The following is a 14,976-nucleotide window of genomic DNA, read 5'->3' as shown; positions in this document are numbered from 1 at the left end:
TTTTGATGGGCTGGAAAACGTGCCTTTCACTATGGAAAAGAGGAAAGATGTTACTGTATGCTAAAACATCTGAGTGAAGGGAGTCTTGGGAAATTGCTGCTACTGTATAATAAAGTGCGGGATAAGGGTAGAATACCAAGGAGCTGGAAAGAAGCAATAATTATTCCAATATGGAAACATGGAAAAGATGCGAGCAAGCCAGGCAATTATAGACCAATTGACCTGACATCAAATATCTTCAAGTTGTTGGAAAGAATGATAAATGAGAGGTCAATGCATGTGTTGGAAAGTAAAGGTGTGGTGGCTCCTTATCAAAGTGGATTTAGGAAAACAAGGCAAATGATGGCTCTGGTAGTGTGCTTGGAGGATGAAGTAAGGAAAGCTCAGGTGAATAAAGAGGCTGTAGGTGCAGATTTCTTTGACATTGAGAAAATCAGTGCAGGGATGAATGAGGAGTGGCTCAGGGGAGTGTAGTAAGTCCAACCCTATTTTCAATAATGATTAATGATATATTTGAGAATATCCCAGCTGATATGGAGAGTCATTGTTTAGCGATGATGGAGCTCTCTGGAAATGGGGAAGAAATGTTGAGTATATAGCTAAGAAGGGAATCAGTCAAGTTGAAAATTGCAGATTAAAATGGCTGTTTAAATTCTGAGTGGGAAAAATCAAAAGTTATGAAATAATGTCACTTGAAATTGTATGGAAGTGTATTAGAAAGGGTTGAGAGTTTTCGTCTTTCGGGTGTACATTTTGATCAGAGGCTAGCTTGGAGAGGAAATATCAGTCAAGTGAAAAAAGTAATAACATAATGAGATGCCTTGCTGGGCTGAAGTGGGGTCCTGACTTTGAGTCACTGAGATTTATTTATGAAGCTCTAACAAGATCCTGATTAGACTATGGGAGTATAGTGTACGAGTCAGCAGCAAAATACAACGTGAGCATTGTTTTTGGTTTTCTCTTATTCTTTGTTGCAGGGAAATAAAAGGAAGGAGCAGGTACCAATCAGCAGACTAAGGGTTGGACACAGTAATCTGAACGGCACACTTCACAATATGGGGAAACACCCAACTGGATTGTGTGACCATTGTCAGGAGCAGGAAACAGTAAAACACATACTTACAGTAAAGCGAATAGGATGGGCTGAGGGCAGTGAAGTGAGCATTTTACAATGTACAGATTGTGCAAAAGGGAGGAAAGGCATTTCGATTTTTTTAATTATGACTGGACAAGAGGATACAAGACAACGGCGTAATGACAGAAAGTAACCTGCAGGTGGCAGTAATGCAACATTCTGGATGCCAGCTGCTGAAGAAGAAGAAGAAGAAGAAGACAGCATCGTTAGTTAGCTCGTTAGTAAATGATACACAAACGAATGTCAAGCAATGCACGGAGCTGAGCAAACATCCCTGAAGAAGACATGTCTACAGGTTGTCAGGAAACACTTCGCTGCTCTGGACACGGAGCATGTCCTCGGTGAGTGTGTCATATATGTCTGTCACTTTATTACAACAGCAACAGTCTGTACAGGCGCTACCTCTGAACCTTTAAATCCACTCTGCTCTGAACCGTTAGCAGAAGCTAACATGTAGCTGACGCTACTCGTCCTCTAAATGGACATACACAGATACAGTAGCGTCACTGAAGCCATCTCCATTACTTAACGAGTGTCTGGCCATGCCACTCAGATCTTATTCATATCCAAGTCACAGCGATCATTCAAGATGTTTGCTCAAAAATCCTATAATAGTAAATAGTAAACACAATATTAGCCTGTGCACCACTGACTGTCTGCTCTCATGTAGATACTTTGATTGCAGAGCACTTGTTTTGTTAATATAGTAAATGGTCTGTGTTTATATATATATACATTCTATTAAGTTTATTTGTGTTACTTTACTCTTTGGTGCTAAGGTAGCTGCTGTCCATTAACTTATCTCCCAACTTCAGATCTGCCAGCGGCTCTCATCGAGGAGCTTCTTCCTCAGTTGACTGTATGTCAGCTGGATGAGCTGCAGCCGGGGCTCAATCAGAGAGGTAACAGTGTTCTGTGGCTTTCATTTGTACACAGAGACAGCAGCTCTGATCAGAGGAATTTATCATTTCTATTTTTATTTCATCTACTTGTTGTTTTCCCTCTCTCAGGGATATCAACTCACTGTGGTTGGGCTGGAATTCTGAAGGACATATGTGGACCTAACTATGTAGGTGTAATATCTCCTCTACTCATTTAAAATGTGCAGTAGCATCTGGATCCTGTATGTGATAAGTGTCCTGTGTTACATTTTCAGGCAGTAGACTTGTTCACTGAAGACGAGGCCAAACATGAAGTCATGAGGGTGCTTTTTACACCTCTATTCTACGGCCTCACAAACAACTTTGTCCAAAAAAACATCACAAACCTAAACACATTATCCTTCATGTTGGCTGCAGCTAAATATATCAAACATTTTTCGCTCTATCCCAGCTTGCACAACCCCCTTCGAGGTTTAATTTCTGAGCAGCAGCGGCCTCTTCTGAACCTTCTAGAGAAGCAGATCGAGAGTGTTGGAGTGTTGAAGTCCATTGATCTCTCAAAGAGGAAGACACAAACAGCGTTGTACATTCTCCATCGGCTGTTAGACCACGGGGTGGCAAAGAAAATAGTTGTCGATGTGCAGTGTCCCATAGTGCTGGCCTGGCTCCTACATGGAAGGGGGTCCCAGTATGAACATCCAGAGTTGAAGAACCTCATGCTCAGCAAGAAGGGAAGCTTTGATGGCGATTTACAAGCTGCTTCCGCCAGTGCAGATGTGGCCAGTTGCAGTGCAGGTCTTGAGACCAGGGCTTCAGAAGATGATCAAGTCATCCCATGCAAACGCTCCAAGTTGGATTTTGTGTCATCGGAGGAAGAATCTGGAAAAGCAAATTTCACTGTTCATCCACAGGTTCACTTTCCAACCTTCCCCATGTGTGATTATCCCTTGGAAGGGGCTTGTCCACGGGGACAGATCGAATGTCTTGAGGTCAGGCGCTGTGGGTCTTTCTCTCTGAGAGTGCTGAAGTCAAGTCTGCCTACATTTTACTGCCTTCGCTCTTTAACTCTTAACAGCTCTGGTAAGTTTAAGTATTGAAAGTTTGGGGATGGAGGGTATCCTGTCTCTTATAGAAGTGTGGGAATATCCTTTTGCACTGTTGACAATTGTGTTTATTTGTCTTTGCTTGGCTGCACTCTTCTTCAGTGGCCTTGTTGTTTTTTTACACATTGATTTGTTTTAACGTGTCATTGCAGCCATCTTCGGGGGCTCCGATTTGTTGGACCTGGCCAGAGGCCTAAAGCGCCTATCTGAGAGCTCCCGCTGCTCCCTCACTCATCTCAGTGTTGCCTTCCTACCATGCACCAGGTTCATGGAAGTCCTACTGGATGCAGTCCCAGAGGTGACGTCCCTGCATGTGGAGATCCTGAGTATGATGTGGGGATCATATCCTCAGGCTGCCAAGTCAGATGTTCCAGGTGCTGTTAAGCTTCTACCAAAAGCCTTAAAGTTAGTGGGAGTAAAAGTTTATACACAAACGTAGCTGTGGAAGCACGAGGTTCTTGAACCATCCTGGCACTAAGTAACTAATACTGTAGTGGTTCGGTCGGTAATCTCAGTGTTATGGAATTATTTCCTTTTTTGTGGATTTAAGTAAAAGTTAAAAAGAAATGAAAACCTTCAACAACCTTTGCAAGAAAGAAAGCCTTGAGATATTTTTGGCAGGATTACATAAAAACTACTGGACGGATGGACCACGAAACCTGGTGGAAGGATGCAGTATTGGTCAGGGAAGAACCCATCAAATATAGTGGTTTTGTGGATCCGGATCAGGGTGCAGATACAGAATTTATTTCTTTAACATTGTGAGATTCTCATTGATTTCTCATGAAATAATTGATCTAGATAAAAAAAAAAAAAAAAACCACAGTGAAATTTCCTGATGCTAAATATTACCGTGTGCAATTTAAACAATCATTAATACTACGGTCGATTACCACAGTGTTAAAGCTCATTGTATAACCTGTCCAGCATCAACCACAGTGTCCCCAACACATTGCAAAAATCCTAGAGAAAACACTGTACCCTGGAGTCAGCAAGTCTCTAAGATGCAGGTGCAGCATTTTTTGTGTGTTACAAAAAAACATGGCAGAAGAAGCGGCAGGCAGGTGGGGGCTGTAACAGCAAAAGAACTGTTGGTAATCTGGTCATAGCTAACAAAGGCTAACATTCACTGTCTCCACATTGCATGCATTTAAAAAACACAGATTATTTCACTCTAAATATTGTTGTCAGCAATGTTAAAAGCTGAGATCTGAGAATATGGTGACATCCAACCAAACATAGCTGCTGCTCAGACCGAGTGTGTCTACATGAATTTATACTAAATCTGAGGTGTCTGTTTCCTGATCTTCTCCGAGCAGAGCTGCCCCTGCAGAAGCTGAAAATAAGAATAACTGAGTTCCAGACAGATCTGAACTTCATCACATCGGTGCTGAGCTGCGCTCCACATCTCACCTCACTTCACATAACTGGGATAAATATACCAACTGGCTGCTCCGTGAGCCAGCTCCTCACCACTCTATCAGGTGAAATGTCATGTCGGGTTCTCCACAGTTTGAGTGTCCATTCTGTCTCGAAGGTCTACACAGCTGGGGGGGGGGGGATCTCCATATTGGGAGTAGGTGGTTAGTGGATCAAAGTCATTAAGGTGACTGGAGATAAATAAAACTTCAGTGTAACAATGTCTTTGCAAAATAACAGAATCATGATTACAAAAAACAGTAAGAGCACATTTGTCTCACCAAGTCTAGCGATGTTTTATAATTTAATCGCTATCAACTAATTAGTTATTAGTACATGTGTAGACCCAAACCAGTAACTGATCTGCCTGGTATGTGGTAGTCCTCTACTATATCAACAATTAATACACATAAATGAGACACCCACACACACACACACACACACACACACACACACACACACACACACACACACACACACACACACACACACACACACACACACCACTGCTGAATTAAACCACAAAATGAACTTGACTGTTGTGTTTTAAGATATTTTATAACTAGAAATGCTTGTTCCTATGTTTGCAAGTCATTTTCTAAGATTTCTGTCTTCAGAAGGAGTCAGTGAGTTTGTAGCTGAGAGGACTAGAATTCAAACAAACTGAGATTTTTCATCTCTACATAGGATTTGTTCTTAGTAAAAAAGTACAGAATTACTTAAACATTATCCTTTTAAGATTGGCTAAAGAGAGAATAACCTTTCATTGACAGTTATACTGCTCTGTTGCCATGTGAATCAAATTAAAGTCTGAGTCATACTGAAATTTTTAGGATAATAGTAACACATAAGCCAATAGTAATGTGTTTATATACAAACAAGCAATGTTGATGTTGATTCCGTGTATGTATTTGTTTAATTTGTGAGTGATCTGTCCAGCCCTCGTATATACAGCCCTAACATGATGGTTCATCAGTGTAACACCAAAGTAAATGTACTATAAAAGTAATGACGTGCTTCCTACTTTTAGAGTCCAATCACTGCCTGAGGAGTCTGAACTTGGAAGACTCGAATCTGTCTGATTGTCTCCCTGACATCCTCAATCTACTGAGGAACTGTCAGTTGGAAGGTAAGAAGAGATCAAATGTGCTGGCCTTCTCCTGATGAAAATATATTTGTATGTGTATGATTACACACGAGTGAAAACATCACCAGAATTATTTCATGTTCAGTTTCTGCCAATAGATTGCTTTCACCTAAATCTTACACACTGAAGCTTATTGAAGGTGTCTTGTTTAAGTCTCTTGTATAAACTGCCAGACTCAGTGTGACATCAATTTGTTATTTACACTGCTCTGAAAAAGTTAATTATTAGGTGTAGTATAAATGAGAAACAGAAGCATCCAATCAGGGTAAAAAGAAGCGACCAGGGGCCTCATTTATAAAACAGTCCTTAGGATTCATAGATTCAAAGACTACATGTGCACAAAGGCTGAAAATGTTGTACGCAGGAAAAAAAAGATTCAGATTTATAAAACTATGCACACGCACACCTCAAGACAATGCTCCCTTTATAAATCACACTCAACCTGGAAACGTGCTAAGTGGATCTGCTTCGAAGTCCACCCTCCACAATGGTTTCTCTGCTGAATCGTGGCGTCAAGCCATGAGATGAAGAACTTTCTGACACCGACATCAAGGCTTTTGTTAGTGAGGTGGAGATGAGGAAAGACAGATTGTGTGGTGGCCACAGCAGTGCTATCCCTCATAAAAAGAAAATGCAGTTAGTGATAACGTGTTGCTCATTGTGTTAATGCAGCGGGCGAGAGTGAATACGACAAAGAGGACAGTGCCTGAAATAAAAAAGTGGTCAGATTTAAAGGTGGAGGCAAAAAAAAGAAATGTTTCTCTTTGTCCGAAAGGGCTTTAAGGAAATCATATCACGCACAGACCTGCCGGCTAATTAACGCCGCAGAGTGGTGATTACTTGTGTTTGTACTGGAATGGCTCACTCTGTTGAATTGGTCAGTGTAATACTGGACTCGGTTCAGCACAAAGATCCTAGATCAACTCAAAACAGACTCACAGAAGCAGCTTGGTTTTCAGAGGGTTGAGTTAATGCATATAAATGACATATAGTTCGATGCATCTTCAAAAAGACTTAATTCATAACACTGTCCTCGTGTCCATCAGCAGCTCTCTCAGATCAGAGGGTCTGATGTCTGAGTCCAGACCTGACTTGAGTTCCTCATGGTTTTTCCTCTCCCTCCCTTAGAGCTGTGGTTTAATGATTGCCGCCTTCTTGAGAAGTGCAGTGACAAGGAGGAGGCTTTGCAGCAGTTGGTGTCTGCTCTGAAGAGGGTGCCTTCTCTTCACACTCTGGGCCTTGCTCAGAATCGACTTAGTAAGTTCATCCTTCACATGTTTTCCAGTAGTTCTATGCAGTGTTATTGAAACCACCAGTTTCATCATGAATGGTCGTGATAGTGTAACGAGTCAGGTCAGGTGAGAAATCACTCAGCTTTGCCCTAATTCCCTAGCAGCAGAGATGGGACTAATATCTGTGCTGTTGCTGTGTTTGCAAGTCATGAATGGTTTTGTCTGAGGGATGGAGTGACAGGAGGCTGTACACTAATCTGCATGTCTCTACAGCCAAGAATGTGTGTGTGCTGTCCGAGCTGTTCTCAGGATCCTCCCCCAGCTCAGTGAAGCATCTGAACATCAGGTGAGTGCTGCAAATAAGCCCCAGTACCTGGGCCCCTGAGCTCCAGGTCAAAATACTCTTCATGTTATATACACTATATGTACAGTGTATGCAATACCAATTCAGTAGACTATACACTATAGACACCCATTTTAAGATTTCGATGTACTCACATTTGAGACAAACTAAAGATTTAGGAACTGCTGTTGATTTAATTTCCAAGTATTGCACAATAAAGAACAGGGAGTACTGAAGCATTCATATACTGTATATATATATACACACACACACACACACACACACACACACACACACACACACACACACACACATAATTTTTATTTTTAATCTTAAGAAAATAGATATGGATAAAATGTGAAATTCTGTCTTTGGTATAGACTGAATTTACTAATGTATGTGATAAACCCAGTCTTTGTTGAATTGATATTTGTTCTGTTACAATTAAATATATTAGGCAATTGTGTAATATTATTAATTAGTACTCTTACGAGTATCAAGTTCATCAACCTTAAAACAACTTCAAAAACTTGGCACATAAATTACAATATTTTGAAAATCTTTGTTGTACAGAGGCAAGGCAAATCAGTGAAACCTTTAGAATGGTTTTCATTAATGTATTAATGTGAATCTATGTTAAAGGAGAAGTTAGTTTTTTTTTCAACCTGGTCCTTATTTCCAGCATATGGTATGTAGATCTACTCACCCATAAAGGTTTGGAGTAACTTGGAGTCCTTCGAACACTTTTAGATCCACATGCGATCGGCGTATATCCATACAACGCAAGTGACTGGGGCATCCACAATACAGCCTCTAGATAACGCATTATCTGCCGCGAAACAGACTGCGGAGAGCTGGACAAAGCTCCATAACTGGTTTAGACTAGTTAGTTAAGTTATGGTAGAACACAAGTATTGTTACCTTGTAATTAGTTGTTTGACATTTTTCATACCATTGTTATATATTTTTACTAAATATGCATTTCAGTGTGTGCACAGTGGAAATAAGGTCCAGGTTGAAAAAAACGAACTTTAACATATCTTTACATTTACATCTTATTTACAATTATTTACAAAGTTCATTACAAGTATTACAATAGTCATCTTGTTCTTGTTCAATCATCATTGCGTATCTGCTTCTCACTTTTCTCTCTCTGTCTCTCTCTTGCACTGACTTGCGAACACACAATTACACAGACTAAGTTGACGTCTCTGACCCACTAAATTACTGACGGAGCCGATAAAATTGTAATGTATGAAAAGACCCAAAAGATTCACCGTATTTTTCCAATATACAATGTGTTCAGCTGCTTTTAGACATGCACTGAACTTTGGAGATCCTCTGCACTGTCTCCATTGTGAACATGGATTTCCATGTGAGAGTTTCTCTGGACTTATAAAGTCAGTTGAAGGTTCAGAGGAGCCAACGTGAGAACGCAGCAGGAGATCCTCTGCAGGATTCAAAGCGAGTGCTTGGGCTTGTTTAAGTCATTTCTAAAACGGGACAGATGCAAAAAAAACAACAAACATATAATCTGAAATATTTCACCTTTTATTTCAAACCATTGACTACATATAATGATGAATGTTAATGCTAAACTGATAAATGCTAAACTGTTGGTTTTTTTGCCACTTGTGAGAACGGGAATTTCCTAGAGACTGTCCTCCTCCACAGGAACTCCTAGTGCAGATTGAGTGTTAGTTATTCTCTTATTTTCCAGCCAGCTGCTCGTACAGTTTGGGGACGTAGTCGTCCCCACTTCAGAATTTATAGCATCAAATAACTAATTCAATCCAATGGTAGTGGACACATGAGCATTTGAACATACATCATGTGTCCTTTGGACTTTTTTTATTTTGGTCCATGTCCCATACACTAACATGCAGCCAGCCACCAGGGGGTGTTAAAAATGATTTCAAGTTGTCCATCTTTATTCACTGTATGTGTTTCAATAAAACGAACTACATATGAGGGCCATCATTCTTATTGTGTATTTAACAGTGGTGTAACTGCATTTACTTTACAATACTAAAGTATTAAGGTACTTGTTTGATTTTATTGTATCATTCATAATATCTACCCATAATGTGATAAGTATAAGTTTACAATGTCATGTGCTGTCTTGTGTCCCCAATAGCTCCAACTTCATCCAGCCTGCTGAGCTGCTGGAGTTCGCGCACAGACTGAGGACACATCGCCCCCCACAGCGACTGACTCTCGACCTCAGGATGAACCCTGGGGATCGAGACCCTGACACCTGGAACGCTGCACTGAACCTGCTCCGTCCACTCTGCGTGCTGCTGATGGAAAGATGGAAGTCGACAGACACGATGGTCGACCACATCAGCAACATGTGAACAAAATTGTATGTACAGGTTATCATTTGGTCTGTGGTCAGTTTGACTTCACTTAGATTCCAAAGATGCCTTGTCAGTGTTAAGTTGAACCACAGTCAGTCCTCCACCCCCCTCACAAGACAACATTGTTCCAGATGAACAGCTTCTCTGTTGAGTGTATGCAGACAGACTGCAGTGAGCTGGACAAAGCTCCATAACTGGTTTAGACTAGTTAGTTAAGTTATGGTAGAACACAAGTATTGTTACCTTGTAATTAGTTGTTTGAAATTTTTCATACCTTTGTTATATATTTTTACTAAACATGCTTTTCAGTGTGTGCACAGTGGGAAAAGAACAGCATCTAGTGTTTGACATTTGATTTCGTTTATTAAATCAGCGTCTGTTACACCTCAGATTCTCCTCTTGGACAGTGTGAGTGACAGTGGATGTTCAGATACAACTGAAAAACCTGGAGGACTGACATCGAGTTGAAGAGCAGTTTCACAGCAGCTGTCTCACATAGTTTTTTTATTATTATTTATTTTTACATTAGACGAACAGCATCAACACTGACCACCAATTCATCATTAGTAGGAACCAAGTAGAAAAAACAATCAGAGAAAAGGGATTAAAAAGAGCTTTATGTTTCTGTAAGATTTTCTTTTAAAGCTAAATCCTGTAACACTGTAAGTTTAGCTTGTTCTTATTGTATATTCTCATGTTTGAGTAAATTTATGTTGAAGAAAGTGATGTCTGCATGCTAATTGGTTGATTTGCTGGGCCTATCTACAACCATCACTGACTTTACATAAAACAAAGAGACTCACAAACACACCGGGCTGCCTCCAAGGCTCCTGATTCACTAAGCATTTAGAGCGCAACTAAAATTGAAACATTCATACCACAATAGAAGTCAGTGTGTTCGTTATTAGTTATTCAAATATTGAAATGATTGGTTGTTGGAACAGATGAGCTCACCCTCATTAGATGATCATATGCATTGTAATCAGACAATAAATGGGAAGCAAATTGGTGTATACTGTATTAGTGTAGTTCACAAATGATGTCTTAGTTAGTTAGTCGGTGGTCACCGGTGTTTCAAACCTGGCTACCACCCAGTTGTTGGTGATCAATAAGTAGTTCCATCGAGCTGCAGCTCAAATCATCTTTAAACCTCTACTTCCTAGTGTGAAATAAGAAACAAGCTGCAAATACAGAGAGATGAGACACAGCGAAGCTAGCCTCAAACCTGTCTCTGTACAGGCGTCAGGACGCTTTCAACAAAATGGCCTTGTTTTGTTTTGCACGATTGATGATGGTGTCTCATTGTGTCGTTCACTCAGGTAGAGGTTCACATAAATCTGTTTTATTTTCACATTGTCCTGTTGTCAACACTTAGGCTCCTGTGTGTTGTAAAGGACCAAACATCCACCACACAGTCCTGCTCCCATGAGGGCGTGATGTCTTTTAATTATCAGCTGGATGCAGTATGAGGGAGGCAGTGTGTTAGTGCCCTGAATATTTGCAGCATGGTTCAGTGACACACTGATTCATGTACTGGAGACGGAGAGCTCACTTACACAGCTCATAATCTCTATGACACGTGAAGGAATCATTCTCTTAAAGAAGTGACACAATCATCACCTGTTTCTGGAATGAGTGAAAGATTCATTGTGACACTGGAAAACAGTGTATATGTCCACACACTGTTTCTGGAATAAGTGAGAGATTCACTGTGACACTGGAAAACAGTGTAGGATGGGTAAAGACCTGTGTGTCCACAGACTGTTCAGAGAGATGGCTTCAACTGCCACTCATAGACCTCTAACAATGTGAGGGAGATTTACACTGAAACAAGACTTAAAAAACAAAAAACATCCTACACCCCCCCCAACATGTTCCACAGCAAGTTTTACTATCACATGTGGTGCCTCTCCTCTCATGTTTCTGGATATACTTATTTTTACATAGTCTGTACAGTGGCAATATACACATTATCTATCTCGAGTGTGTATGTTAGTGAGTGAGCTGTACATCACACACACATACACTCACACACTCACTCGCGCACATACACACACACACACACAGTGACACAAAGTCACACAAAAGTGTCATTTAGCCAAAGATAAAGTTTGACACTATGTCATTTGGATCTCAAAGATGGAAGCTAATGTTTTTTTCCAGCATTGTGTGGGTGGGTGTGCGTGTGAAGTATTCACAATCATCCACAATCAATTTCAGTTGTGTTACAAAACCCCCTAATGAATCAAAATGATACAGCAAGATTCACACAGTCGTACATCAATACACAGGTGCCTGACGACATTCACACAATCATACACATACATGTGTTGTAAGAAAAACACACGTGCACACACACAGGAGGCTATAATACTGTATCTGGAGAAGGCATTAAGGAAATCTCAAATAAATATAAATAAATTAAATTATATAAAAAGAATAGGTTAAAAAACATAGAAATTCTGTTAAATACAGCACAAATCTCAAATGAATTGAATACACAGCAGTAGCTGATCATAGACAGAGACAAATAGGGATGTGAGAGACAAGCCGATTGTGTAAACAATGAGACAGGAGGACAGACAAGCACGCCCACAGCTACATGCATTCACAAAGCATTAGTGAGCAGAAAGGACTGTCCCTCAGTGAGTGGGTGGACCGACGCCCTGCTGTCAGATCAGGTGAGGTGGTGGATGGAGGGGAGATAGAAGGATGGAGGAGAGGAGGGTGGGAGGATGGGGGAGAGCATGCTCAGTGGCAGTGCTGCTCTCAGCCTTCCTGCTGTGAACTGTGGTTTGTTTTGAGAGCAGAACCGTGGACCAGCCACCTGTCCCCTGTCATGGAGCTAAGGTGAGTGACTGTTTCTCTGTCTGCAGTCGGATGACCTCAACACCGTGGGGTCTTGGAGCGGTCCATGTCACATGACTGCCTACCACCATGTTAAGTGATTAGAACATGGACACCACACAACAGATGATTGAAGTGTTTGTGTGACTTGTTCTGTGATGACATCATGGATTCTCTCTGCTTGTGTCACATGTGTTGATTGTCACTTGTGGCCATAGTGATGCTGCATTCATGTCAGTTGGACAGAATTGGGGAAAAAGAACACCGGGAAACCCAACCATCACCATGTAGAGGCGTTAACCTCAGAGTTCCTTTGTTAACAGTTACAACCAGATTAAAGCCACTTCATGTTTAAATACCTGTTAATTACACTGATGAGACACTGACTCACAGTGAGAAACTTCTTCAAGTTCAAGTTTCAGCAGTCCGACTGATTGCACAGCATACAATATGATTCAGTGTGAAACTGTCAGCATGGAGCCTATCAACAGCCTCTGACTGCAACACAGCCTGTTGCACATTTCTATGTGTTGTGTGGATGTGTATGTGAAAGGTATTAGTACAATGTTTACATTAGTGTGAACAGGCTCTGTGCAGGATAGAACGTATGTACTAAAGTATGATGTGTGATGGAAAATTGATGGGAACAATGTGGTCTACAAATATTTATTATTATTTAATTTTCCCAATACATAATTATTTATACCAGTAACTAATAATTTAATAATATATATCAATGTAAAGCAGACCAGGAGAAGCATCCTAAAATTAAGTGATTCATTCCAATAAGTTGCTTTACAAGATGGTGAACCTTAACTGTCCTTTAACTGACAGAGAGGTCAGTGCACAGCCACCTAGTGCACACAGTCAACTGTGGCATCAGTCTGTTTTTTAGTGTGTAACAATACAGGAACCCTTTGGACGGCTGTGCTGGCAGTGTGTAAGTGATAAGTTTTTGAGAAAGTACTGCAAATAGATGCACTGTGTGAATGGCTCAACTGTAGTTAAATGAGCTTTGTGTGGTCATCAAGACTAGAAGAGCGCTATATAAAGACAGAGCATTTAATACCTGACATTAGTGCCTACAGCAGTGAGGAGAGAATATGATACGTTTTGAGATGACATTTAAATCAATATGAGGTAAATCCAGAGGTTTTGAAGACCTTAAGAGAGCCTGTGTAAAGTAGCGTCAGTAGTCAGTGATCACCATCAGCCATGAAGCACACTGAGTGACACTGTTCACTAACTTAACTTCAAACTAAAATGTGTTCAATGTACAAACAACTGAGACACAATCTATAATAATGTATCTGTCCAACACCGTGGACACTGTGACACAACTCTGGGTGATTGAGTGTCCATGTTCTCGTCACTTGATGGCTAAGAGGCCAACTCTCACAGTATCACTGTCTTTCTCGACACTCGCACTCCTTTAACAGAATGAGTGAGGTTCACTCTTCTCTCTCACTGTCTGTCCCGTGGAAGCAGCGCCAGTGTGCCGCAGTAAAGAGTTTTAAGCTCCTACCCTGGCAGTGTGAAAAGTTCTGTTTGCTACCTCTGAAAACACGTTGGTCACAGCATCACCTCTCAGTCTGAGAATCTAACAGCAATCTGACATCATGAGACAGTGATGGAACTGGTTGTTAAAATCTGGTGCTGGATGTGTTGTTCAGCCAGTGTGGGACAGAGGCAGAATTCCTGCTCTGTGTCGGATGGTGTTGTTTACAAGAGGGTGTGAAATCCTGGGGCTGGACATGTGTGCATGTACTGTATATATGTGTGTGTGTGCATGTACTGTATATGTGTGTGTGTGCATGTCAGTATGACTGTGTGTGTGTGAGCAGGAGAAACAAAGACAAACCCCAGTTCATTTAACACTAATGAGTTGGATTTAAAATGACTCCGATGACATGATGAGATCCCTGCTGATTCCTTCATATTCTATGTGTACAGTCGATTAGTGCATGTGAAGGCACACACAGTACTATATGAAAACCTTGTAACTCTAATACTGGCAGAAAAAGAAAAACAGCTGGTTCACCTCAAAATGTACAGAGGACAGAGTCAGATCAGTTGAGTTAGTTCTAGGAAAGTAAACATGTTGGAGATGTGAGGTATTCACCCAGCAGCAGAATGAATGTATGATGTCCCTGTGCTGGGGGAGAGCATGGAGCCTGTCATGGAGGGGGTTAAAGGGAGTGAAGAGAAGGGTGGGAGTGAAGTGTGTGTGTGTGTGTATAGAGGCAGTGGTGGTGGTAGGGGGGCTATAGGATTCCATCCATGAAGCTGGTGTCCAGCCGCTGGATGAGCACACGGATGAAGGACATCTCCTTGCGAGTATTCTCAAAGATGATCCTGGGGTCATCGGACTGGCAGCGCAGACAGTTGGGAGCCATGACCATTGCAAGGTTGTTCACATCCATCTTGGTGATGACCACATTGGCAGGCTGAGCAAACACCTGTGAACACAACACACAGCAGAGTTCTGTATTCTGAAGGTCGTCTGAGG

At 41.2% G+C, this 14,976-nt stretch overlaps 2 protein-coding genes across 2 annotated transcripts in view; one reads left to right on the top strand and one right to left on the bottom strand.

Moving 5' to 3' along the window:
• Nucleotides 1-1,291: 1,291 nt before the first annotated feature.
• Nucleotides 1,292-10,342, top strand: lrrc41 (leucine rich repeat containing 41). Its single transcript, XM_069522598.1, has 10 exons — nt 1,292-1,476; nt 1,951-2,037; nt 2,146-2,204; nt 2,292-3,096; nt 3,272-3,493; nt 4,439-4,603; nt 5,569-5,667; nt 6,814-6,942; nt 7,191-7,263; nt 9,398-10,342. The coding sequence occupies exons 1-10, from the start codon at nt 1,386-1,388 to the stop codon at nt 9,615-9,617; spliced, it is 1,950 nt and encodes a 649-aa protein (XP_069378699.1). The 5' UTR covers nt 1,292-1,385; the 3' UTR covers nt 9,618-10,342.
• arhgap39 (Rho GTPase activating protein 39) overlaps nt 9,964-14,976 on the bottom strand; it is a 77,513-nt gene continuing 72,500 nt past the window's right edge. The window contains exon 11 of the mRNA XM_020080487.2: nt 9,964-14,926. Coding sequence (XP_019936046.1) covers nt 14,732-14,926 — 195 coding nt within the window. The 3' untranslated portion in view covers nt 9,964-14,731. The remainder of the gene's footprint in view (nt 14,927-14,976) is intronic.

The sequence above is a fragment of the Paralichthys olivaceus genome, chromosome 3 (genome assembly GCF_024713975.1).
Source record: "Paralichthys olivaceus isolate ysfri-2021 chromosome 3, ASM2471397v2, whole genome shotgun sequence".
NCBI classification, from domain to species: Eukaryota; Metazoa; Chordata; class Actinopteri; order Pleuronectiformes; family Paralichthyidae; genus Paralichthys; species Paralichthys olivaceus.
The sequence above is the reverse complement of the archived record's forward strand: the minus strand, read 5'-3'. Positions and strand labels throughout refer to the sequence as shown.

What these genes read in the sequence shown, in the direction of transcription:
- lrrc41 (XM_069522598.1), top strand. Translation starts at nt 1,386, where the DNA reads ATGCACGGAGCTGAGCAAACATCCCTGAAGAAGACATGTCTACAGGTT. An exon ending in TTTAACTCTTAACAGCTCTG is followed by an intron (nt 3,097 to 3,271) that starts GTAAGTTTAAGT and finishes GTGTCATTGCAG; the next exon opens with CCATCTTCGGGGGCTCCGAT. An exon ending in TGCCAAGTCAGATGTTCCAG is followed by an intron (nt 3,494 to 4,438) that starts GTGCTGTTAAGC and finishes TTCTCCGAGCAG; the next exon opens with AGCTGCCCCTGCAGAAGCTG.